At 44.0% G+C, this 26,608-nt stretch overlaps 2 protein-coding genes across 4 annotated transcripts in view; one reads left to right on the top strand and one right to left on the bottom strand.

The window, feature by feature from the left end:
* Nucleotides 1-2,219: 2,219 nt before the first annotated feature.
* TLDC2 (TBC/LysM-associated domain containing 2) lies at nucleotides 2,220-10,467 on the top strand. Of its 2 annotated transcripts, none has more exons than XM_081034609.1 (6): nucleotides 2,220-2,377; nucleotides 3,685-3,831; nucleotides 4,514-4,666; nucleotides 4,865-4,960; nucleotides 8,995-9,068; nucleotides 9,966-10,467. In XM_081034609.1, the coding sequence occupies exons 1-6, from the start codon at nucleotides 2,345-2,347 to the stop codon at nucleotides 10,099-10,101; spliced, it is 639 nt and encodes a 212-aa protein (XP_080890735.1). In that variant the 5' UTR covers nucleotides 2,220-2,344; the 3' UTR covers nucleotides 10,102-10,467. The 2 variants fall into 2 exon arrangements, with proteins under 2 accessions (XP_080890735.1, XP_080890736.1); XM_081034610.1 differs by having other exon boundaries at nucleotides 4,835-4,960.
* A 1,145-nt stretch (nucleotides 10,468-11,612) lies between these two features.
* The window catches only part of SAMHD1 (SAM and HD domain containing deoxynucleoside triphosphate triphosphohydrolase 1), a 46,016-nt gene continuing 31,020 nt past the window's right edge, over nucleotides 11,613-26,608 (bottom strand). Inside the window, exons 12-17 of one of the 2 annotated variants that reach the window (XM_081034608.1) lie at nucleotides 24,682-24,821; nucleotides 22,878-22,970; nucleotides 17,337-17,441; nucleotides 16,649-16,786; nucleotides 12,607-13,739; nucleotides 11,613-12,506 (exon numbers count right to left, since the gene is read on the bottom strand). In XM_081034608.1, the coding sequence (XP_080890734.1) occupies nucleotides 13,605-13,739; nucleotides 16,649-16,786; nucleotides 17,337-17,441; nucleotides 22,878-22,970; nucleotides 24,682-24,821 (611 nt within the window). In that variant the 3' untranslated portion in view covers nucleotides 11,613-12,506; nucleotides 12,607-13,604. Of the gene's footprint in view, nucleotides 13,740-16,648; nucleotides 16,787-17,336; nucleotides 17,442-22,877; nucleotides 22,971-24,681; nucleotides 24,822-26,608 lie in introns of both variants that reach the window. The other variant, XM_081034607.1, reaches the window with a different exon arrangement.

Raw genomic sequence — 26,608 nt, 5'->3', positions numbered from 1 at the left:
AAAGCCAGGGAGGAGGTCCTAGAGCTGGGCCAGGACCGAGATGCCAGCTGCCTACCCGGGGACCAGGGTGGAGAGTTAAAGCTGTGCATACAGATTGCCAAGTGGGCAGGGTCAGTTCTGGAAGCGGCCCCCTCTCTGGGAGATCTGAGAGATCACTAAGGAAACCATCAGGCTGGACAGGCTGGAGGAGGTCGCCAGAAGCCAGGGCTCAGCAAGGTGAGTACCTTCCACCGTTCCTAGCTTTCCCTTCCTCACTGAGCTCCTCATCCTTGTGAGTGACCTGGTGACTATCCGTCTCTGAGGTGCCCAGGTGGAGACTGAGTGGCCTGGATCTCTCAAAAGGCAGTGTGTGTGGGGGAGAGGGGGAAGTAATAGGCACTGTCATTTATCCAACACTCACCAGATACCAGGCACTGGGCATCATCTCACTGAATTGAGGACAGAAGGATAGAGGCCTGGCTTAGCATCCTAGTTGTTCAGAGATTATCTTCATTTACTCTTCCAACAGCCTTATGAGGTAAACATGTTATAGATAAGGAGACAGCACAGGGATGTTAAGTAACTTGCCCAAGGTCACACAGCAAGTAAGTGGCAAAACCAGGATTTGAACTCCCCGATTCCAGAGGCTGTGCTCTTAACCTGTGTTCTACTGTTGTGTGGCTGGGATAAGTGCCTTCCTCTTTCTTAGTGACCATTTCCATATCTGTAGTTTGAGAGTGTAAAACTTGATGATCAGAAAGATATTACCTTGAGATTTCCTAAAGGCACCTGGACACGGGTCAGCCTTCATCACTGGGAAACCTTGTTGGAAATATTTGCCAAGAGCCAAGAGTATGCCCTCTGATCCAGCATTCAACTTTTGAAATTTATTATAAAGGATATAATTAGATTTATGAACAAGAAAGTACATTACAGCTTTGCATATAATCACACAAAATTAGAAGCAAACAAAATTTGAGGAATAAATGATGCACATCTTATGATGAAATAATATGCAGCCATTAAGAACCATGTGTTCAAAGTCCATGAATATCACTGGAAAATTCTCATTCATTAAGTGGAAAAAGTGCTTTGTAAAACTATACATGGTATGATCTATTTATAAATATGTGTATATACATGCATATGAAATAAATATAAAAGACTGGAAAAATAGCCTTAGGGGTTGAGAGTTTATCTCTGAGAGATGGAATTATAAATATTTTTTTATTTTTATTTTATTCTTTTCTAGATTCCTCAAAGCTTCTACAATAAGCATATATTACCTTTTTTTTTTTTTTTTTAAGATTTTATTGGGGAAGGGGAACAGGACTTTATTGGGAAACAATGTGTACTTCCAGGCCTTTTTTCCAAGTCAAGTTGTTGTCCTTTCAGTCTTAGTTGTGGAGGGCGCAGCTCAGCTCCAGGTCCAGTTGCCATTTCTAGTTGCAGGGGTCGCAGCCCACCATCCCTTGCGGGAGTTGAGGAATCAAACTGGCAACCTTGTAGTTGAGAGGACGCTCCAACCAACTGAGCCATTCGGGAGGCAGCTCAGCTCAAGGTGCCGTGTTCAATCTTAATTGCAGGGGGCAGAGCCCACCATCCCTTGCGGGACTCGAGGATTTGAACTGGCAACCTTGTGGTTGAGAGCCCGCTGGCCCATGTGGGAATCGAACCAGCAGCCTTCAGAGTTAGGAGCATGGAGAGCTAACCGCCCAAGCCACCGGGCCGGCCTGTATTATTTTTTTAATTAGAAAAACAAAAGATTTTTTGGTTTTGCTTTTTGTTGTTCTTGTTTTTTTGTTTGTTTTGTTTTTTAAAGATCTATTCTTTTGGTCTAGGCTTGGCTCCTTTCAAGCTTCAGCTACAATGCACTCATTGGCTTTAGGAAGGAACTGAATTTCAGGCTGTCAGTACTGTGAGAACTTCTGGAATGATCTGGCCCAACATGTTACGTGTGGGGAAACTGAAGGTCAGGGCTGCAAGGACTTATCCAAGGTCATACAAGGAATCAGAAGCCCTAGACCCCCAGCCTAGGGCTTAAGCATCTGCCCAAAGGGCCATACTCCCAAGGTGTCTGCTAGAAGGGAAGGAGGTGGGAGGAAATCACACCTACAATTTACTGTATTTATTACTAACTGAAAGTGAGGTCTTGAATGCCGAGTGCAGCCGACCTCACAGACCTACCCAGTCAGTGACACCTTGGGCTGGGAGTGAGGGGAGCAAAGGGCAGATGGGTGGGTGCGGACTCAGCCAGGTGTGTCACAGCCCTTTCCTCTCATCTGTAAACCTCACCCAGTGGTGCTTTCTCCTCTGGCAGGACTGAGGCCTCGCTCACTGCCCGCTGCTCCGCTGGGACAGAAGAATGAAAGGTCTTCGCTGGCGTTACACTCGGCTGGTAAGGGGTGGCTGGTAAGGGGTCCCGCTGGGGCTAGGGGTTATGTCAGGAAAGGTGGGGGGGAGATGAGCTCTCTGTCAGGGTGGGGCCTAGACTGGGGGTGGATGCAGGCAGGTGATTTGTTCTTCTTTCAAGTCCCTCCCCAGCTGGCCTGGGGTTCAGAACAAGGATTCAGGATCACAGGGCCTTACCTCCCAGCCCTATGGTCCTGAGACCCTCGAGGAGCACAGAATGCCATCTCCTTCCCTTCCTCCCTGGAACAGGTGCCAGATGGAGTTCTGTCCAGAAACCCGACACAGCTAGGACCCCCTCTTTAGGCTGGAACCTGGGGAATAGGAAAGCAAGCAGTGTCCTGTTCATCTCTCATCCTTCAGGAGGTGTCTCATTCCTATGAAAAGCCCTGAAGGCATTGTGTGTAGGCACACATGCGCTCACACACACACACGCACACACACTCACACACACATACACACACTGGTACAAAGTGGAAGCTCAATTCAATGAATGAATGAATGAACGAATGAATACATGAATATACCAACCTACACGCCTACTGAACACACATATTTACACAATCCAAACTCACACTCACAAACACATTGACAGGTAAACACATGAAGTTACCCTCAGCTCCTTCTCACACTGATTGGCCTAAGCAACTCTGTTTTCCGCCAACACACGCAGGCACACAGATGAGCACACATTTTACGCGAACCTGCACACGCTTCACCTACAACTGCAGGATCATTTCACTGATTGACAGGGAAGCCTCCAGGCCTCATTTTCTCCCTTTTTAAAAATAGAGATAATAAGGAAGCACATTCTTAGGATTCTTGGGGAAATTCAGAGAGACCACGCACAGCAAGCACTCACACAGGCCTGGTCAAGTGTGTGCTGATCAATGTCAACCACTCTCATCGCTATGATTATCATCATTATTTCATGTACAAGTGCACACATTGCAGCGCCCATGGGCTGGGCTGTCTCCTGCCCTTCTCTCCTTCCCCCAAACTGAGAGCTGGATCCCTGGCACCCACTCTGGCTCCAGAGCAGACAGGCAGACAAACCACAGGGCCCACAGCTAATGGGTGTGTGTATCTCCAACCTTTGGCTGGCACAGGCCAGGGAGGGAGCTGCCTGGAGGCAGGGCCGAGCTTTATCTGCGGTGGACGCTTCCCAGCCTCCTCTGGCTGGGCTGGCATTTGCAGGGATCTGGGCAGGGGCCAGCTAAGACGCTCAGACCTGGGAGTTGTGAAAGCCGGTGTCTCCTGTCCCTTGACTCAGCAGGCCTTTGTGTTGTGTCGCAGCCCAGCCAGCCAGAGGATGATCTGTCTGGGAAGGAGGGTGAGGAAGAGGAAGAGGAAAAGGAGGAGGCAGCCCCAGCTCCTGAAGACCCCATGGAGCCCCAGCTGGTAGAAGCCAGCCAGGTTATGGGAGCCTCGGAGATTAGGCAGGTTGGGCACGGCCCAGGGAGCAAGGATTTCAACCCTGAGCCTGAGGGTCCCGCCTGCCTGTCCTACCCCAGCCAGGTTCAAGGATACCTGAGGTCATTCCTGCTCTGTCCCCCGCTCACTGTGTCACCTTGGACAAATCATTTCTCCTCTGGGCTTTCTTTTCCTTTCTTATAAAATGATCTAGTGTTACTACCGCCATCTTCTTCACTGGGCCAGGAGGTTAAGGATACAATGAAATAAGCTTATTCTTAAGTAGAACCAGCCATTGGGAAGTGAAGCCAAAGCTGGGGTGGGAGTGGGGGGCGGGATTAGAAGGAGGGATTCAGCATCTCATCTGTTCTTTGGCCATTAGGGGCCAAGGTGACCAAGGGGAGAGAGTCCTTAGAGAGACCTGACCTGGGTTCAAATCCTGACTCTAACAGTTGCTCCCCATGGGAGCTTTAGACAAGTTGCTTCACCTCCCTGAGCCTCAGTTTCTTCATCTAGAAAATGGGACTAATAATGCCCCTCTCTGAGGGCCTTGAAAGTCCCCTGGAAATAGGAAATTACTCTATACCCTGTAAAGCACCAGGCCTGTGTGAGTGATGGCTGTTTAACCTCCGTCTTCCTGGGATCCCAAGGATATGGTGCAAGGAGGCTGGGGGGATGAGGCTTTTTCATTCACCTCTGGTCCTGTTCCCAGCTCAGCCTCCACCTTCCCCCGAGAGTCACGGGACATTCCTGGAGCCTCGCCTTCTGCACGTCAAGGGACGGCTTCAGTCTGCGCAGCCTGTACCGGCGGATGGAGGGCCACAGTGGGCCGGTGTTACTGGTGCTGAGGGACCAGGATGGGCAGGTGAGCTGGGCTGGGGCCCCAGCCTAGGGAGTGTTAGGGAAAGGATGCCCATGGGGGTCTCTCCACCCTCAAGCTCTGCCTCAGGCTCCCGAGATGCCCCTCTAGGATAAGTCTATATTACCAAGCCTGGAAAGCAGGGTTGCTAGAGGACCTCCAACTCCTTTCCAGCTGCAAACTGCAAGCTCTTCTGCTTTCCAGATGTTTGGGGCCTTCTCCTCCTCGGCTCTTCGACTCAGCAAAGGCTTCTATGGTACTGGCGAGACATTCCTCTTCTCCTTCTCTCCACAGTTGAAGGTGATGTTCCCAACCTTCTGGGAGTGAGTGGGATCTAGGGCAGGACAAAGATCCCAGGGTCTCAGTGGCCCCCAGCTCCATCCCCTGTGCTGGGGTGCCTGGTGTCCTTCCATCTTTCCACAGAGGGAATGCAGGAGGGCAGTGGCAGGCAGAGAATCCCCCGTGGGCTGCCTGTTTTCATTCCAAAAATTGCTCAGTAGGTCCCTGGCCACCAATGACTGGTTCTGAGAGGAAGTTTGTTGCTCACCAGATGCAGGCTAGAAAGATACGACTGGGCCATGGGAAGGTAGATCTGCGGGTGTTGGGGTAGGAAGATGAAGACAGATATATCCAATGGTTTCCATTTTCTTATGAAGTATGAGGTAAGGTCATTGGCTGTGAGTGAGGATGGAGGAAAGAGTATGAAGGTTGAGGGGACAGAAGGTATCAAATAGTTATCACAGGAGTGGAAAGGGAAGCCTATGAGAGAAAACTAGAGAAGCAGAAGACAGCCAGGCAGTGTTGATTGGAGGTTTGAGACTACGAATTTAAAGGCAAGCCAGTCAGTTATTTGGCGTGTGCTTTCCTCCAGCAACGTTCAGCTTCTCAGGTTCAGGCAGGGACAGAGTGGAGGAGATGGTTCATTCATGCCTAGGATTTTGCCAAGCTTGTTTAACAGAGGGAGGAAAAGGGAAAGGAAATGGAAGGGAATGGAAATACACAATGAATAGAGAACTAGTTTGGAGTGCTTTGGTTTGCGATTTGACATGTCCTCTCCAATGCACAGACCTAGACCCCTAAAGATACATCCAGCAACACAAGCGCCTGGCCACATGACGAGGTCACAAGGAGCTATGGACTGTCTAGCTAAAGGCAAAACACACCGTATTTATTGCATGGCCTCTATCAGCCAGCAGCGGTAATCTTATCAGGAAAGAGGGAAGGGTCAGTGTTCATAGTAACCCCAGGCTGGATACAAGTCATCTCCACTGGCCTTTCAGGGTGTACGTACTAGAATTCTAAAGTTCTAGAATTTTCCTCTTACTGCACTGACAACTCCTTGGCAGAATCCTTTGCTGGTTCCTCCTCATCTTCCCAACCTTATAATGTCAGAAGGTCCTAGAACTTGGGTTCTCGTCTCTTTTCGGACCCCCCTCTTTGCCTTCAAGTTCTCATCCATTCTCACAGCTTTCCATGCCATCCATGTGTGGATGGCGCCTTCCCCTCGACTCCAAACTCACATATATCCAACCACTACCCAGTGTCTCTCTCCACTTGGATCTTAAACCTGGCATTTCAAGCCTCACATGTCCAAAGCTGAGCTCCTGACTTTGCCCCCACAAAATTGCTCCTCCTGCCATCTTCCCCAATGAAGTTAATGGGTGCCTCCATCTTTCCTGCTGCTGAGACCCAAAATTCTGGAGTTGTTCTTAACATCTCTTTCATACCCTACATCTGAGCTGTCAACAAATCCTGACAGCCCTGCCTTCTCTTTCTATCTATATCCAGAACCTACCACTTTTCACCATGTCCTTTGTGATCACCCTAGTTCAAGCCACTATTGTTACTTGCCTGCGTTCTTGCTCTAGCCTCCTAATGCTTCCACCTTTAGTCATCACAGTAGCTGGAGTGGTTCCTTAAATAGGTAACTAACCCACAAGTCCCTATGTCTCTGGCCTCTCTCTGTTGTTGTTTCTTGCTACTCTTCTTTTCCCTCGCTCTGCTCTAGTCACACTGACCTCCGAGCTGGTCCTTAAACATGCAGGCTCCTACCTCAGGGCCTTTGCACATGATGTTCTGTCTAGAGTACCCACCACTGGATCTTCACATGGCTCAGTTCTCTCTTCCTTCGGTTCTCTTCTGTCATGTCACCATCTCGGTGAGGCCCTCTCTGACCACCTGATGTAAAGGCATAATACTCCATCCCCTGGGAACCCTTATTGCCCTTCTCTTTTTCTCCTTAGCAATTGTCACCACCTAACAAACTATTTTACTTATCTATCTGCCTTTTCTCACTTAGAGTCCCTTGAGGCAGGAATTTGTGTCTGTTATGTTCATTATTCTCCTCAGTACCTAAAACAGCGCCTGGTGTTAAACGCTGGGGGGAAAAATGTTCAGTGAAATCAATGATTTTTTTTTTTCCCCAGGGGCTTGCTGTCTGTCTTTTTAGCTTACTGTTAAGGAATCTCACCTTTTCAAAAATTGGTTAATTTTTCCCGTCTTTGGTCTTCTGGCACCTTTCGTGTTCTTTATAAATTCCCAGCAGTTCCTTCATCACTATTCCAAGCAGCACCGTGAACATGGTAATGATTTCCTCTGTAGCAATGTTTATCTTACTCCTTCAAGGTCATGTTCCTTGATGAAAATAGAGGAGGACTTGAACAGTTTTGTTTTTTCGTGGTCACTTGTTAATATTATCTCATCTCCTCTGAGCCCACGGCTTATCTTTTATTAGTCCTTCCCCCCCCTAAAAACCCTTTGGTTGTTCATACTTTTTTGCAACTAATTATTGGCAATAATATACTACTAGACTTTTGTGGCCTTTTAAAAATCTTTTTATTAGCTAAATTGACTTTTTTAAAAAGCCATTGTTAAGATTTTTAAAGCTCCCATTTAAAAATTACAAAATAATTGGAAATAGGAAAGTAATGTGCTCAATGTAGAAAAACTTGAGAGTGAAGTACAAAGAAGATAAAAATCACGATCCTCATAATTTTGGCATAAAATGCCTCCCCATATAGAAATAGTTACGTCTCTTCATTCTCTTCATTTAGTAAGAGCTTTTTTTTTGGCCTTCAGTCACGTGTTATAATTTCTTTCAAGTAGGTTTTGTATAGTTTTTGTGAAGTTCATTTCTATCAAGTTTCTCTTTAGCATCCTATTTTTTGTCTTCCTTTTAAAAATCATTATAGGTGTACAAAACAATGTAATAGACATTTCACCCCTCACAAAGTGATAACCCCTCCCCCAATCTATTGCCCCTCTGACATCGTATACTTCTATTACATAGATTGACTTTTGAATAATTTATTCATTCAACAAACGTCTATACTGTGTCTTGGGAACACAGCCGGGAATCAAGACAGCCCTCACGGGGCTTGCGTGTTAGGGTGCAGGCAGTGGTACATGACACATGAACAGGATCATTGCAGTGAGGAAAAGAAAACAGAGTCTGGGAGGAAGGGCTACTTTAGACAGCGTGGTCCAAGATATTTCTTTGGGATGACATTTGAGCTAAAAGATGAAAAGTGGGTCATTTGAGGATCAGCAGGAAGAGCATTCTGGGCAGAGGGATCAGCAATGTGAAGGTTAAAGTAGAAATAGCTTTGGCTGTCCCAGGGACAGAAAGGCCAGTGTAGCTGAAGTGCAGTCAGTAAGGGGGAGAAGAGGTCAGAGAGAAAAATCAGGGGTCAGAGCAGGCTGGGCCTTCCGCTACAGTAAGGAGTTGGATTTTATTTTCAGGGCTTTAGGCAGAGGAAGGATAGTATCTGATTCGATTCTGAATAGACCACTCAGATCGCAGTGTGGAGATGGGCTGTGGGCAGGAGACCGTGGAAGCTGTGATCCAGCGAGGAGTGAAGGTGGCTTGGGTGGGGTGGGCAAGAGTGAGTGGAGATGGAGGGGACTAAAATGGTGGCAGTCAGGGGGTCTCTTTGGGGTGGAGCCTGAAAGACTTGTTGAGAAATAGCTGAGGCAGCATCGGGGGATGGACAGTGAGGCTGAGGAGACAGTTGGTTAATGGCAGAATCAGGACCCAACTCCTGGATTTTCCTCTTCTCTTTCCAGTTTTAGAAGAAGGAAACCTCAAAGGGTTTTGGTCTATTCCTAGAACAGAGGGGCTTTGGGGTTGTGGGAATTCAGACCGGAGGGGAAAAGGAGGTGAACGCCACAGAGATCGGGAAGAAATCTCAAGAGCCAGGAGCCCGCAGCACATCCTGTGGCTTAGTCCGGGCCTGGATGTTCAGTTCCCTCCACAACACTGCCACCCAGTGCTGCAGAGTCAAACTGCAAGGGGGGACGCGCCCAGTAACCCGAACCTTTTCCTGTCACCTCAGGTTTTTAAGTGGACAGGAAACAACTCTTTCTTTGTGAAAGGAGACTTGGATTCACTGATGATGGGCAGTAGCAGGTACGTGGCTTAGTCCTCCCTGAGACTCGGGGTCGTCTGTGTTCTGGTTCCTTCTCCTGGCCAGAAATGCTGGGCTGGGTTGCCTCAGATAAAATGGGGAGGCTGGTGGTCAACATTCAGAGCTCTTCCTTCAGCAGCCCCAGGGTGCTGCCCAGTCCCCCAGCCAGCCCCCTCAGCCCCTTTCTAAGTCAACATTGAGGGGGAAGGATGGCAAGGATTCTTCCCCAAAGTGTTTACAGGTGGTGACAGTTTAGTCAGAATGTTACGTATCTTTGGGAACAGGGTTCCACGTGGTTGGATGAGGCTAGTCCAGCGATGGACTAGCCTCACATTTACCAGCCCTGGAATCCTAGGGAATGTAACTCTGGAGGAAGGTTACTCTCACTCACCAGGGGTGTGACCTGCATATTCAGGCAGAATCAACCTTATCCTGAGGGCAAAGATGACAACACTGGTTAGTACCAGGCAAGATCTCTGCTCTCCCAGCTGCCTGAAAAGCCTCCACTGAGAGGCAGCCTGGTACAGAACACACCAGCCATGAATGACTTGCAGTAACTCACTTCCCAGCTTCGAATGGAAGCTCTAGGCAGCCTGTTGGGCTCAGAGTCCACGCCTGCGAGATCCACTCCTTTGGTTAACGATTCCCATCTTAAAAACGTTCAAATGTTCTAACACTGGATTGTGGTGAGGGTTGCACCACTGTATATAGTTATTAAAATCGCTGAACTGTAAAAAATCAACACTGTACATCCTGTGGGGGACAACGTGTGGAGTCCCCAACAATTCAGGATAAATCAGCTTAAGGGACGATGAAACGCAGGCAAAACTGGGCTGTGGGCATGGTGTGGCCAGGGGCTGATGGTGTGAGCCACGCCAAGCCTTTCCTCTTCTTTTCAGCGGCCGGTTCGGGCTGTGGTTGGACGGAGACTTGTATCGCGGGGGAAGCCACCCCTGTGCGACCTTCAACAACGAGGTGCTGGCCCGGCAGGAGCAGTTCTGCATCGCGGAGCTGGAGGCCTGGGCTCTGAGCTGAGCACCCCCTGCTGGGCAGCTTCCTGAGGCAACAGGGCCTCCGGCCTGCTCATGGGTGCCGTCTGGGCCTCCCTTGCACAGGGCAGACCATTCTGTCCGAAACACAGGTGGCAAAGTGTCCTGGCACTGACTGTGGCCGTGGGCCAGCCTCCCGGTGGCCTGGCGACCCAGGACAGGCATGGGGGCAGGAAGTGCTCTCCTGGAGAAGTGACTAAGGGAGCGAAAGATATTTATACCTCATCGGAGCAGTGCAAAGTCCCTCAGGAAAACTAACTTTTTAGGAATTATACAACTAATACATGTTTATTGTAGAAAAAAAACATAAGACGTTTAAAATTTTAAATTGCCTAAAATTCAACACCCCCCCAAAAAACACTAACATTTTCATGTATATCCTTCCAGATGATTTTCCATGGGAATATATACCGTGTTTCCCCGAAAATAAGACCTAGCCAATCAGCTCTAATGCATCTTTTGGAGCAAAAATTAATATAGTAAATTAATTATAGTAAAATAAGACTGGGTCTTTTTTGTTGTTGTTGTTGAGGGCGCAGCTCAGCTCCAGGTCCAGTTGCCGTTGCTAGTTGCAGGGGGCACAGCCCACCATCCCTTGCGGGACTCGAGGAATTGAACTGGCAACCTTGTGGTTGAGAGCCCACTGGCCCATGTGGGAATCGAACCGGCAGCCTTCAGAGTTAGGAGCATAGAGCTCCAACCGCCTGAGCCACGGGGCCAGCCCAAGACTGGGTCTTTATAATATAATATAATATGATATGATATGATATAATATAATATATAATATAATAAATACCAGGTCTTATTTTACTATAAGATCAGGTCTAACATAGTAAATATATTTATAATAATATAAGACTAGGTCTTATATTAATTTTTGCTTCGAAAGATGTATTAGAGCTGATTGCCCAGCTAGGTCTTATTTTCAGGGAAACACGGTATGTATGTCTTACAAAAATGGGATTCTACTCTGTGTTTTGGAAATTATTTTAACTTAAAGAATATTGTCAAACCACAGACATCTGGGCTGAACCAGTGACACTAATAAAGACTCTAACAGTATCATTCTTTTTCAAGAAACTCAGAGCTTTCTGCCACCAATGTGCCAGGTGCTTGCAAACTCTAATTTCATGGAAGACATGAATGCAGCTAATGAACAATATGCATATTTAATAAAGAAGCTAAAACTCTGTAGATGGGAATCTCAGGAAGGTTAAAGGAGAGGGAGGATATATGTTCTGGTACAAGAGCTCAGAAAACTAAGAAAAATCCATACCCCATCCCATGCTAGTGCCTACCTTCTGCCAGAAGGAAGATTCTTTATTATGCTATTATTCGCCAAGATTGAATGAGGAAAACCAAATAACACAGGCCCTGTCCAATACCATCCCTTCTCTCATAGACCCAACAGAGTTGAGGTAGATAGTTCTTAGACCCATTCCCTGGGCACACAGGGATGAGTCATTAAGGAAGACACCTTTGGTTTCAAGATGGAGATACATTCATGAAGCTTTATTGCAGCTGTTTCCCTCACCCAAATAAAGTAACTAGTCATTTAAACTTGCAGTTCTACTTACATTCTCAAGGTGATATGTAACATTCAGTAACTCGAGAGGCTAAGGTGTTAAAGTCTCCATCTTAAGACAAACAGTAAAGATGTTTCTTAAGATAAATCTAACTTTTAAATTGCGTATGGTGCTCATAATGAAAACAGTTGGAAAGAGCATAAAGTGCAGCTGCGTTATATGCAAACAAAATAGATTCAAGTTGTTTCTCAGATAGCACAATGATACAATTTTGGGACTACAAGATTCCAAAGTAAACCACAGTGATTTACAGGGAGGAATTGCAGAAATAAAACAATCTTAGCAGAAAAACATTACATTCTTGACCCTATGTCTGGGTACACAAAGTCTGAGGCCTATAGTTCTCCCACTGCATGTTTTAGAGGCACCTTGGCCAAAACAGATATGAGCGAGTACCACGGTTGCCTTTACCTGAGCTTGTCTGGACCCGCAGGTGAACACACCCCGTCTGCATGGAATCAGAGTGTGAGAGAAGGGTTTTAACTATTTTCCCGTGAGTTAGGGTCAACTCTTGATAATCTACTGAGGGATGGAGAAGGAGGGTGGTGACAGTACAGAATGGCAGACATTCCAAATACTTTTCACCTGTGTCAACAAAACAAAAACCTGGTGACACACTGCGAGGTGGCAGCCCTAAGTGTCTGGATAATCTGCTGTCTAGGGTCTGGGTTCTCCCCTTCCTCCACTCACTCTTGCCCAGAGCCCCGCTGGCTCCCCACTCCCAAATGCTACAGGGAGTGCCAGGACGTAAGAGGTTAGGGGCTCCACATGCCCATTCTTCACTGCCTTGCACCTTCAGGACCCCCTGGCCACCACTGGCTTCGGCTCTACCTCCAGACTCTGCTCTTGGCGAATTTCTGCAGGACTAGGGATGTGGGGGAGGGGGCCCCTCGGTACAGGAGCACTGCTCAACCACACTGGTGCCTACTTCTCTGCTGGAGGTGCAGAACATCCTTTTACAAAGGGGAACCTGGAATTCCCAGGGTAATCACACGTGGGCACAGGCAGGCCGCCTTTGCTCTGAAACAGTAAAACGCACCGAGCCAGCACCAAGTCCCAGCTCCGAGTGGCCCTGACGATGGTTCCTGGGCCGGCCTTTGCTCAGCTCCTGAGGGAGACACAGGGAGCAGGTCGGAGGGGAGACTCCTTCTCTGGGCTGAGCAGTGGTAAAACCCTTGGGACTTGGGCGGTGAGCATTCAGGAAAGCAACTGTCTGGAGCTGGAGCCACAATTGACCTAGAGAAAGCCTGGTTTGGGGGATCCCTCTGCCACTGGGGGTAGGAGTCTCCTAAAAGGTAGTTTTATGCCCCCCTTCAGAGGAGGCTAGAGTCCTCAGATCTTCTGAATAAATGAATCAGGTTGCTCACCAAAGAGTTGGAGCCCACTCCTGGTACTCATCTACGGTTTACCCCCAAAGTCTAAGGGGACAAGATCTTTCACTAACGTTTACACCACTTAAGGAGAGTAGTCTTCAAATTCGGGGTGATGGGCACCTCCTCAGGGGGTTTGGATTTTATATTTTGTTTTTAACCATGGCTATTCATGACAATCCCAACTTCAAATTCCAATGTGCACCCTTGTCTTATTTCCAATTTTCTTTCTAAAAAAACAATCACATGTCATAACTTTTTTTCTAAGAAAATAGAGTACTAAAAGAGAAAGTCTTTGTTAATATTAAAAATAGGCAAGGTAATACTTCTCACAGCATGGATAGCAAGATTTGCCTAATGCCTTTATGTTCCTTTGAATAAAAATTGCTTAGCTTCAGCATTTGTGCACATTTAAAATACAAAATAAAAAGCACTAGTTGTCACTAAATTAGTAGATGTCTGTGATTAAATTCTCTCAGTTAATTAATTGTGTTGGGGGAGAGGGACATTTGTAAACAAATGATTGCAGACATTCACATCAAACCATCTCTAAAAAGCCGTTGTCGGGCTTTGGATGTCTCCTGGGGGGTAGCTGGACTCTGGGCTGATTTCTGGTAATTCCAGGCACCTCTCTGGGGTGTTATAAGTGGGGCTATGACATCGCCATCCTGTCAAGAAGCAAAAAATTAGGAACAGAGAAAAGCCAGTTTTCATAATTCTAGTGAAAGTCTCAGGTACACATAATCTTGTGTTACTTATTGCTTGCTTCTAGAAATACTTATTCTTGGGAAACATCAAATTATATATACATACGCTCTGTGCTTGGGTCAAATCAGAAACACCACAGCCCTAAGTAGGTAAGAGCCTTCAGAGCAACAGCCACCAGACCTATTCTTTTCAAAGACGGTCAGGGCAACATGCTGCCCAGTTCTGCGACCTCTGCCTTCATACAATTCCATAGAACACAAACTCTGTCCTGTTTGTCTGGGAGAAAGAAGGACTTCCTTGGACCACTGAGCCTCCCTTGCCTGGTCCCCTCTGCAATACAGGACCGTGGTCTACAAGATGGCAAAAAAAAGGGGTGGGGGGGAAGGACAGTATGTACCTGCAGAACTTGAACTTTTCTCCCCAAAGCTATAACTGGCCCATCAGCATAGACTCTACCCCAAATGAGGGTTGGCCTCAAAGTGAAGTGATACTATGACTCAAGACCAAAGAGTGTGAGGAACACCATTTGGATTTCTGCCTCAATCGGGGTTTCCCAAATAGCTATTGTTTTAGATCTCAAATAAAGGCTGTTGTCTCTCAAAAAAGAAAAGAAAGCAAAGAGTGTAGGAAGCAAGGCCCTTTAAGACTTGACTGCTTAAACCGTTCTTGAATTTGTGGCTAGATACTCTCAGGTTACACGAGGGCATAGGACGTCTGCGAGTTTTTATTACACTGGGAATATGATGGTTGTGGTGGCGTACTGTGCTCTCAGACCCACCCTTCACCCTTCCTCTGCTCTGCTCGGTATAATAGGAGCTGCTCGTAAACTACATTTCCCAGCTCCAGACCTACTGGCTTCCAATTAGGTTTGGCCAATGGGAGGCAAGGTGGAAGACTGGAAAAGAGAAGGGCAGAGAAGCCTGGGTATTTCTTCCCCAGTCCCTCTGGCAGAGACAACAGTGCCATGACTCTTCTGTGGTTCTAGCTTTTACAGGTGACCCAGAACCTGGACCCCCATCTCCTACCCTAGAAGTAGGGGCAGCTTCTGACTGTTGTCTCACTGTCCTGTTGCTCATTTAGCTCTGCCCAAAATTTTGTATCCCATCCCCCATGTTTAATGTCCTGCATTGAACCACACTGGATCTGACTTGATTGAGCTATTAAAAGCAGGCATTCAATGACCACGGTGCTCATATTTAGAAGACCCGTCTATCTCAAAGTCAACATTATTGGTCTTTAAATCCATCTCTATTTCTTCCAAACTTCTTTATTTCTACCTATTCTCATTTCAACTCTAGTGAATTTTATAAATGCAAACTGGAGTATGTCACCTGCTTAAAACACTTCAATGGTTCCCACTGCTGTTGGCTAACAGGACTACGCATAGTGCCACAGACCCCTGCCCTACATGCACCATGTTCTCACTCATCTTCCGGCCACACTCTCACCCCCTCACCCCAGCTGACTCCTTCTCATCCATCCTTCAGGTCTCAGCTTCTAAATCTTTCTTTACATAAGTCTTTCCCCACCAATCAAGTCTGGCTTAAATCCTCCTCCTTTTTTGCTCCTGCAAGACTCTATGCTCCCACCCCAAAGCACTTACCACGCCACTGTAATTGTTATTCATTTGTGCATCTGTTATTCCCAACTAGAGCGAGATCCGTTTGAACTACATGTGTCTTAGGTACTATTCCATCCCTGATACCTAACACAGCGCCTGGCAGACGTACTCATTCAAAGTTCATTCAACGAGTGAATTATCCAGATTTAAGGTGGTTATCGCCACATTGATGAACTTTAATAGCCTCTTGCCTCTGCTTCCAGCCTCTCTGAGTTCCAATCCATCTGCCTGCCGATAGTGTTCTTCTTTAATCAGTGATTTAGTTTCCTTATGTGTTACAGTACTTAAATTAGACATCCTTTCTCATTCCCGAGGGTCTCACTCCAGTTGGTGATGACAAACACAGAAGTCAATAATAATTACGGCAGCATGGTAAGTCTTGAATACTCTCGATGATTCCTTCCCACTGAACATAGAAAAAAAATCTTTCTTTGCTGATTATCCGAGGTTCTCTGTAGTCTAGTCTACTCTTCCCATTTAACCTCGCACCACTCAACAGTAAGAATGTTCTATTCCCGTCAGCAGGTCTCCTCGTGCTTCCCCAGACACGCTCACCTTGTCCCAGCTTCATGCATTTGTGTTGCCCCCGTTGCCAAATATGTCCACCTTTCTCTCGGCTACTCATCTAAACACAATCGGCCTTCTGGATCAAGTAGAATCCTGTCTCCTGCAGAAGGCTTTCCTGTCCACTCTCCCCACTCCGAGTCCTGACAGAATCACTCTGCACCTGAATCCTTCTGTTTGGCACTTGATAAAGGACGGCCTGAGCTACTCTTTCCCGTCTGCCCTTTCGTTTCTGTTTCCTTCAGCATCTGACACATAGAGGAAAGTGAGAAGGAGTTGTATGTGGACTTCAGTGAGTTAACTAACTCAGTGTTAGTAACCCTCTCTGAAAGATAAGGACACTATGACTCACTCCCACGATCACTTGAAAGGACTGGATGAAACAATTGGTGAGAACATTATAAAGTACTATTCACATGCTCACCATTTTAAGCTTTTATTACTAGGACAGTAATGATAAACAGAGTACCCATTCACAACTGGTATAGGAAGAAATCACCAGCTGACATGGATTCAGACATTTTAAAAAAGCTTCAAGTGGAAAACATTTCCCCCCCCCCAAAACCATAACCAAATGACAATAATTTAAATGAGAACTTTTCAGAGGGAAGTAAGGATCTCTTTTGGTCATTTACTTAAACATAAAAAAAATTGTGCATAGTATATGAACAGTAAGACACCCACCTGTGGCTTGTTGAACTCTTTTTTTGCGCACCAATTAACGAAATATTGCTGTGCTGCATACAAACTCTCTTCATCTGTCTTCTTACAATATACTCGAATTTGCTGCTCTTTAAATTTGTCTGGCAAAAACTGTGAAACCTTCATAAAGAAGAATATTTCACTGTCTCCTTGCATTCCCACTTAAAGAGAGATCAGCTGTTCCTAAGCTCTCTTTTTAGTATATTAAAAGCACCACATTGTTTTGTTATTTATCCCAGTTACAATCCAAAGAAAAGAATTCATGGTAGTTGTCATATTGCGAAATGTCCCACAATTTTATGTCAATTAATAAAAGACGAAAAGTTTATATGATGTGTATTATGTAGACTACAGACTCTCATACAAAAGATAGGTGAATAAGCACATTTAACTTACATGACTTTCACCATACAACACTCCCTCCCCAACAGATATTTCACCTCGAAACCAAAAACAATGCTTTTATCTACGTTCAGCAAACAGAAAAAAACTGGCTCTTAAGATGGTCTAGTTTCCGTAAAATCAGGTACATTTTAATTTTTAAAATGTTTATTTTTTTAACTGTACAAATTGACTTTAGGACCTAGCCTGCATGTAAAATGTAAATTTACTATTCAGATTTGCCAAATGCCACTACAGTATACACATATATATTTTTTTATGTAGTTACCTGATCTTTAGTAATCGTGATTGGTTGGTTGAAATTACTCTTACAATAGAAGTAAACATTATCAATAGGGTTCTTGTCTTCCATGCCATAATCCATGTTGACAACCTTAATAAAAGCAATAAATAAATGATCACTTACATATTTAACAACAATGAGCATTGAATTCAGGGCTGTAGGGTCATACCAAGAAATGGAGCAGAGCTCTCTGGAGGTAAAGAAGAGAACTGGTAAGGTGGCTCATAGTAGAATAAAAATGGTACATGACCCATAGGGATTTGGTTTTCAAATCTGTGGTGGGGTGGGGGCAGGGTATTTGTGCTGTCAACATAAGGACGGTATGAAGCAAATGCCTACGCTGTGATAGGCGCTGTGGAAAGCATTAGAGACACAATAAGGAAACCTGATACAATCTCAGCCCCACAGACCATGTGGCCTGGACTGAGGTTGAACAAATAATTACAAAAATAATTATTGGAAGCATCTGAGGTCTTGCTTCCCAGCGTATGTCATCAGTTTGGGCTCAAATACATTTTTATAAAAATTCTGGGGAAAAAAAGTAATTATCTCACCAGATTTATTATCAGAGCTACCAAGGAAAAGCAAATGGTGCTATGAAAGTTTGTAACCGGGAAACCTAGTAGTGTGGCACTCCTGAGGAATGACTGGAAATGTTTTCCTGGGAAAATGATTCTACTAAGTGAGCAGGCATCAGCCAGCCCTGGGTAAGAAAGAAAAAAATTCCACGCAGAAGAAACAGCTCTGAGGCAAAGAGGACTGAAACTGGATGCTGGATTTAGTAACACTGAAGTCATTGATGATCTTGGTGAGAGTAATTTTAGTACAGTGATGGTAACAGAAAAAACAAAAAAGGTACAGAGGTAAATAAGAAATGAAAGAGATAAGACAACTCTTAGAAGTTTGGCTGTTATGAAGACACAAGAGAGAGGAATATGGTTCCTTGGAAAGGTAAGGGGAGACAACTAAAGAAGAGAGGGTGAAGAGAAGTGTGGTGCTTGTGACTTTCTTAAGATGAAAGTCTATTTAACTGTTGATGGGAAAGTCAGAAAGAGGCAGGAGAGAACAGATACCGTAAGGTTCCACAGAAGTGCTGAGACAAATGGTTCTACGGCCACACAGCCCAATGTGGCAGCCACTAGATACCTATGGCTTTTTAATTTCAAATAATTAACATTAAATACAATAAAACATTTAGTTCCTCCGTTGCAGTAGCTACATTTCAAGCACTCAATAGCCATGTGTGGCTCGTGGCTACCAAAATGGCCAGTATAGAGACTATTTCTGTCATCGGAAAGTTCTGTTGGACAGCCCTGGTCTAGAACACAAATAGGATTACCCTTAGCCTTCCATAAGAAGAGAGACGTTTCCCCACTATTATCAGAGGGAAGGCTGAACACAGCAGCAGATGGAAACGAGCTTGCTTATTTGGTGGTGTAGGTTGAGAGAGTTCCTACCTATATTTTATCTCTGAAAGATGAGCCACAGTGGGGTTAGCTACTCTGAGTGGGAAGCAGTGTTGGATGTCTGAGAGCAGTGAAGATGGTTTGAGGTAGTCATGGAGACTGGAGAATTATACTAAGGGTGCCAGAAAGTTCAGAGAGCCCAGCTAAGGTTGGTGACCATGAACTGATATTCAGCCTTATGCTAGGCAGATGCAAAGAGAGGCAAGGGAGTTGAGGGTAACTGCAGCAAAGGACTGAATTCATTTATTCACAGCATCTCAGTTAGATTGAGAAATAAAGATAGAAGTCATTGACAAGCTGGAAGAAATTGAGGAAACAATATACTGGAGGTCCTGATGAGCTAGGAACAAGCAAATAAGAATGGGGTTTGTAGATAGAGACGGGATGCTGAAATTAATGATTTTTAGAGGGAAGGTTTTTTCGAATGTTGATCAAGTTCAGAGTATAATCTGCCAAGAGTGTTAGCTGAGGAAGAGAGGATGAGGTCACTGAGGATGAGGAGGAAGAGATCAGAGGTGGCCAGCCTTGTGGACTGTGAAGTCACTAACGAGAATGGCAGGAATTGGAGTAGACAGAAAGACTCTAAACCATGCCGACATCTTCACCAAGAGGGCAGCAGATGGTTTGAGGCTGTCAGACTCAGAGGAACAGGGATGCTGTATAGGGTCTTGAAATGGTCCTAGGGACCAAGAGGACTGATGAACAGAAGATCTTCTGACCCTGAAGAATGTCTTTTCCTGAACTAGCTGCAGGGGAAGCAGGTTCTCAGGGGACAGCCAGGCTGCAACAAAGGCAGAGAGGATCAAAAGGCTGAGGCTACAGGGGAGTTTGTTAATTAAGGAGTGAAAATTCCAAAGGGCGCCATGGATAGATTTGGGAAAAGGGGAGAGACTGGAAATGAAGTAAGGAGAAAACAAATAATGTGGCAATCACGGTCCAGAAAAGAACAGATGATAAGAGGAACTTATCCTGTGCGCAGTGACTGAAGAAAACCAATACATGAGGTTTGGTGGCTATACCATCAGTAGCCTGTAAGAGAACGGTGGACAGCTGAGATTTGGCGGTGGTGCAAAAGTGAGCACGCTCAGCCCTTCACCCGGGAGAGAGCATGCTCAGTTTCCCCCTTGATCCCAGTGCTACCGTAGGCTTCTTTCCTGGGTGCTGTTTCATGTGGGGAGGGACTCGATGCAGCTCTGACAGTTTCACACATCATAGTATGGCATTACACTAATCAAATTTTCAAAAGCGCCACTAGCTCTTCGCTATTTAGTTCCTTGGCTTTAGAATGGGAATAAAGGACAATCCCTATTGTCTCTATAATGTACAACTGTAAATTCCACCCTAAAGCAGATTTGATAAAACAGTTACTTTTCCAGAAGGGCAATGTTATAGTAGTTGAAGATCTCATTCTTACCCAAGGACTCAAGACCAAAAAATAGTTACAGACCAACGACTATGAATCTTTTTTTTTTTTTAACCACTGTTACTAGTAAAAATTTTTTTTTTTTTTTTCTTTGTTGAGAGCCCACTGGCCCATGTGGGAATCGAACCGGCAGCCTTTGGAGTTAGGAGCATGGAGCTCTAACCGCCTGAGCCACCGGGCCGGCCCCACTAGTAAAAATTTTATTGAGGGTTGCACCCATTTCAACAAACGACTATGAATCTTTAATTCTAAGTAATAAAATTAAGTTTTATAGCTCATTAAATAATCATAAAAGTTACTACACACAGTCCTAAACAGAACCAGGTATGGTAAAATGAACCACATAAATATGTATCTTATACTGCCAAACTAAAACTGAAATGCTAATACATGATAAGACATTTAATTAACAATTTTACTTGCTTTCTAAGAATATAGAAGGGCTTTACCCATCTTAAAATGGAAAGTTTTTTTTTTCCGGATTATAACTCTTGTATCATACTCACTATAAAAAAAATTATCTGCAATTCCACCACCCAGGTAGAAACAATATTAATATGTTATTATTAATATATACAGAAATTATTCAATGTGCTCCCTGTATACATATATGTATATATTTAAGGAAACAAAAATAAAATCATTCTGTATGTACTGCTTTTTTCACTTACTACAAACATCTTTCCATGTTAAAAAAACAACTTTTAATGTCTGCATTTTTCCACTGTATTTCCTTTGAGAGACATATACATTTTTTTTTCTAATTTCACACTATAATGATGGCACAAGAAATATATTTGCTCTGTTTTGCAAAATTGATTATCTCCTTAGGACAGATCCCTAGAATGAAATTGCTGGGCCAGTTAAAATTGACCCTAGTTTAGTCTCTGGTATCAATTTACACTCTCATTTTCACATACCTGTGTCATCACAAAATCTTATACAATATTTTGTTGTTGTTCTTTCAAGTCTGGTAGTCAATGAAATCTTTCATTACTGCATCAATTTGCCTCTATTTTTCATTCATTTATTTACTTATTTATTGCAATTTGCCTTTAGGTTAAAGAGGTTAATCTTCTTTCCATGTCTACTAGCCAAGTGTGTGTCATCTTCTCCTATGTGTGGCCTCCTCGGGTACCTGTGACCCTACATCCATTGGGAGACTGCACTTTGAGAGAAAAGCCAGATGGGAGGTCTGGAATTGACCAGGAGTAGTGCACTGTGCTGAGGGTGATATAGTGGCCCCAGTAACACACTGAGGTGAGGGCAAGGGCAGACACCTGAGAGCCAGGGAAAACATTCTGGAAAGTGAAATCTTTCAGAGTCTCAGGAAGTCAGGATGTGAGATCCCTTTATTCTAGTTGAACCTCATCTGATGAAACAGGAAACTGCAAGCTGATCTGCAGCTCTGAGGCACCATAACATGCAGCCAAGTGAATAGAGATGGGCCCTCTCATTTACCCCTTGGCAAAGATGGTTATTGAGAGATCGCTCTTCATTCAAAGATGTGTCAATAAGAAAATAACAAATGAGAGGCTTATGAAAAAAATACATAAGGAACACAGTCCCCAGATTTCAAAGGAGTAGAACTCTGAAAAGAATTTCCTATACGAAACAGAAGAGGGATGACTGGTTAGCTCAGTTGGTTGGAGTGTGGTGCTGTTAACACCAAGATTGCCAGTTTGATCCCCGCATGGGCCACTGAGAACTGTGCTCTCCTTAAAAAACAAGAGTCGGGGCCGGCCTAGTGGCTCAGGCGGTTGGAGCTCCATGCTCCTAATGCCGAAGGCTGCCGGTTTGATTCCCACATGTGCCAGTGGGCTCTCAACCACAAGGCTGCTGATTCAACTTCTTGACTCCCGCAAGGGATGGTGGGCTCTGCCCCCTTCAATTAAGATTGAACACAGCACCTTAAGCTGAGCTGCCACTGAGCTCCCGGATGGCTCAGTTGGTTGGAGCGCGTCCTCTCAACCACAAGGTTGCCGGTTCAACTATACCCAAGGGATGGTGGGCTCTGCCCCCTGCAATTAAGATTGAACACAGCACCTTAAGCTGAGCTGCCACTGAGCTCCCGGATGGCTCAGTTGGTTGGAGCGGGTCCTCTCAACCACAAGGTTGCCGGTTCAACTCCGCAAGGGATGGTGGGCTGTGGCCCCTGCAACTAACAACAGTAACTGGACCTGGAGCTGAACGGCGCCCTCCACAACTAAGATTGAAAGAACAACAACTTGACTTGGAAAAAATCCTGGAAGTACACACTGTTCCCCAATAAAGTCCTGTTCCCCTTCCTCAATAAAATCTTTAAAAAAAAAAAAGTCTTAACTCCTTGTATATAGGCAATTTAAAAAAGTAATTGGCATGTATCACTTTTCTGATCAAGAAAACACTCAAAAATCAATATATACAATGTTCTAATCACTTGGCCACAACTACATTGAAAATATTGACAACACGTCAAAGAAATTTTAAAAACTGATTAATGTTGGTTCTGTGAGTTCACAGTGATTCTCTTCCTTCCCTCTTTCTGTATTTTCCAAGTTTTCTATAACGAACACGTACTACTTTTATAACGGGGGTGGGGGGATTTGTCTTAAAAAAAAAATCTTTGCTTAGTATATTATCGGGCAAACTACTTACATCCACTATGAAATCTTCAGCGTTCAGTTTAACTAGTGGCATCCCATCAGGTTTGGCTTCAGCAATCTCTCCTGGAAGTCTCTGATAGTCTTCCTAGAAAAGACAAGACTCCTCGTGTGAGAACCCCAGTTCTTCACCAGTGTTTGGTGCCATGAAGAGGTTCCTTCTCTGAAAAAGGGCACTTTAAGAAAAGTGAGCAGAGATATATCCCTAACAAATATACAGCTTCTGCCTATGCCATCCTTTTGATATTTTAAATATTTATTTATTTCAATTTATCCAATTGTTATTGTATAACCAATATGAAAATATTAATGAAGTATTTTACTTTCTTTTTTTGGTGCTGAGTTTTCAGAGTCTGGTGTGTATTTCCCCCTTATGGCACATCTCAACTTGGACGAGCCCCATGTGCTCAATAGCCCAGGTGACTGGCAGTGACATACTGGACAGCAGAGTTCTCTACTTTCCTTCTTTCCTTCACAATTTCTCCATCCCTAACTAAACTAGCAAAAAACAGTGCATTACAAAATGATTTCTACATATGAGATCTGACAATTAAGTTCGTGAACTTGGTACAACAATGTTGTTAACCTTTTTTGATATCGGAGGGATTATTCATTTTGAAGTTGTACCGACGGGACAAACAGTTAACCAAGTTTACTATTTGGAAGTGCTGAAAAAGCTGCGTGAAAAAGTTGGACGAAAATGGCCTGAACTTTCCGCCAACAATTCATGGCTTTTGCATCACGAAAATGCACCAGCTCACAGGGCACTTTCTGTGAGGGAGTTACAAATAATTGTATTGGAACACCCTTCCTACTCCCCTGATCTGGCCCCCAATGACTTCTTTCTTTACCTGAAGATAAAGAAAATATTATAAGGAAGACATTTTGATGACATTCAGGACATCAAGGGTAATAGGATGACAGCTCTGATGGCCATTCCAGAAAAAGAGTTCCAACATTGCTTTGAAGGGTGGACTAGGAGCTGGCTTGGTGCATAGCTTCCCAGGGGGAGTACTTTGAAGGTGACCGTACTGATATTCAGCAATGAGGTATGGAGCACTTTTTCTAGGATGAGTTCACGAACTTAATCGTCAGACCTCATATGTAAGAACACTTTATGTCTAATTATCTACTAATTTGGATCATTCAGGAAACATGAGAAATGTGCCTATGCTATCCTTGAATCAAATCACAATAGAGAGATTTTTCCTAACAGGATTTTCACATTTAAAAATATGTGGTATTAACCTATTAGTAAAACAAGAGCAAGTAAAGTATAACCCAAGGAAGTATCATAAGGCAGGGTGTGGTTATCAGCATGGCTTGTGTTACCAGCTTTCTGGCAAAGAGTAAAATCTTCAACAAGCAAGAGAGGAAAACAGATCTATAAACTAAAAAACTGGCATGTACCATCTGGGAGAACCTGATAAACTGTGAAAGAAGTTAAGTAATAGCAGGTCCTTAGAGTTTCAATGAAGCTCATGCAGATACCTTACTTTGGGGGTCCCTCTCACGCCCAGGATGAGACAGTAAAGGTGTGGAGTAAATTGGACTTGGCTTTGAATTCTGGCTCACTACCTGGGCTTCTGTAGGCAAGTTATCTAATTAATCTCTTCCCAAGCCTCAGTTTCTTCATCTACAGGACAGATCTATGAACACTGGATTGATGTGAATGAGATTAAATGAGAATGAATGTAAAAGGCTAGAACAGAGTCGTGGTACTGTGACAAGTTAATGGATTTCCTCTTGGAGGACAGAGGACCTTTCACTAATGAGAAGGTGCTTAGCAATCAACTTACCTTTTTAATCTCTGAGCCTTCACTTGGCTGAGTCTCACCCACATACTTGTACAGATTACGGCATTCAATTTTTTTCAATATCTCTCGTGCTGCATCCAATTTGGGATCAGTAGAGTGTAAGATCTCCAGGAAAATGTTATCTGCCAATTTGATGAAATTTCAGTTACATTAAAATGAAAAAACAAGATGTATAAAGACTCATACATTGCTGTACTTCTAAAGTGATTTCAAGCAGTTTACAAATATAGGTATGCTATGACTATAACACTGTGAAAACCTTTTGTAAAAGACTGAAGTGAAAAAAAAAGTATTTGTAAAAATGTTCCAATCACTGTCTTGGATTAGCTTCAAGGCAATCTAGTGAGTGGGAAAGGGTAGAGATAAAACAAGGCTGCACTGGAGTTGATTTGAGACTGAGTTATGTGTACACAGGGGTGCATTAATTTATTGTTGTTATGTTTTTAAAAGAGAATGATATTTAAGTTATTACAAATATGTCTGAGAGTTGCTTCAAAATGGTCCAGTGTCTAATGGGAGTAAAGCGATGAAGCAAAACGGCTATGTGTTGATAACTGCGGAAGCTAAGTGATATACATTTCATTAATAAAAAGTTTTTTAGGGGCAGCCGGTTGCTGGTTCGATCCCCGCATGGACCACTGTGAGCTGCGCCCTTCACAACTAGATTGAAACAACTACTTGACCTGGAGCTGATGGATCCTGGAAAAACACACTTAATAAACCAACCAACCAACAAACAAATAATAAATAAAAGTAAAAAATTGTGCATGTGTGTATTTTAAAAAATGAATCTTAAAAAAAGACCCTTCACTCCTAAATACTTCAGCATGTATCTCCCAAGAAAAAGAACATTCTCCTACATAACCACAATCATGCCAAAATATTTTAACACTGATATAAAAATATCTAACATAGTCTATATTCAAATTTGCATAATTGTTCCAATAATGTAATTTGTGGATTTTTATTGCTGAATACAGAAACCAATCAAGCATTATGGATGACATCAGTTATCATGTTTTTCAGTCTCCTTTGATAGAACTAGAATGATTCCCCAGACTTCTTGCTTTTCATGATGTGGACATTTTAGAAAAGTTCAGGCAGTCGTTTTGTGAAATGTCCCACACTTTGAACTTGTCCAGCTGTTTCTTCACCATTAGATTCAGGTGAAACACTGTCGTCAAGAACACTTCTTAGGAATGCGCTGGCTCACTGTATCACATCAGGAGTCACATATACGAGTTCTGTTACCACTACTGGATATGTTATGATCTAGCCGTCGGTTAGGGCACTAATCCCCAGCTTTCTCTATCATAAATAGATTTTCCTTTTGTAATTAAATAATCTGCAGGGTGATATCCTGAGACTGCAACATTATCCCAGTAAGTTTTCAACCAATGGTTTAACACTCATTGGTAATCCTTGACTGAATCCATTTTTGCATTGTATAAAATGCGTTTTATTAAAATGCCTTCTCTTGGCAAAATAAAATATTAGCAACCTTATGTCATTCAACTCACTGACGTGTATACATTGTCCCCTTCTCAATCTATGGCTAACACATTCCTCACCCTCTCAGTGATGCTTTCTACAATTTTTCCATCTTCAGTTTTCATTACTTCTGCATATGTTATTATATATATATTATAAACTACAATACAGTTTAAAATACAGCAATTTTATCATAAGCCCACACTATTCCAATCCATGCCTTCATCTATCCTGTTCCCAACCGAATTAACGAGAAATGCTTTTCCCATTACAGAATCTCACTTCTGGAAAACCTATCTAATCCAAGATTCATCTCAAAAGGCACCCAGCTGTGAAACCTTCCCCAATCCATCCAAACCAGAGATGTGACTCCTCCTTCCATTGAACACCATAGGACTCTACTGATATCTTTCTTATG

This window comes from Rhinolophus hipposideros (assembly GCF_964194185.1).
Source record: "Rhinolophus hipposideros genome assembly, chromosome: 22".
NCBI classification, from domain to species: domain Eukaryota; kingdom Metazoa; phylum Chordata; class Mammalia; order Chiroptera; family Rhinolophidae; genus Rhinolophus; species Rhinolophus hipposideros.
Note: the sequence above shows the minus strand (reverse complement) of the source record. Positions and strands in the feature narration are given on the sequence as shown.

Coding starts and splice junctions, on each gene's coding strand:
- TLDC2 (XM_081034610.1), top strand. CDS start 2,345: ATGAAAGGTCTTCGCTGGCGTTACACTCGGCTG. Junction 2,378..3,684: donor GCTGGCGTTACACTCGGCTG/GTAAGGGGTGGC, acceptor GTTGTGTCGCAG/CCCAGCCAGCCAGAGGATGA. Junction 4,667..4,834: donor TGAGGGACCAGGATGGGCAG/GTGAGCTGGGCT, acceptor ACTCCTTTCCAG/CTGCAAACTGCAAGCTCTTC.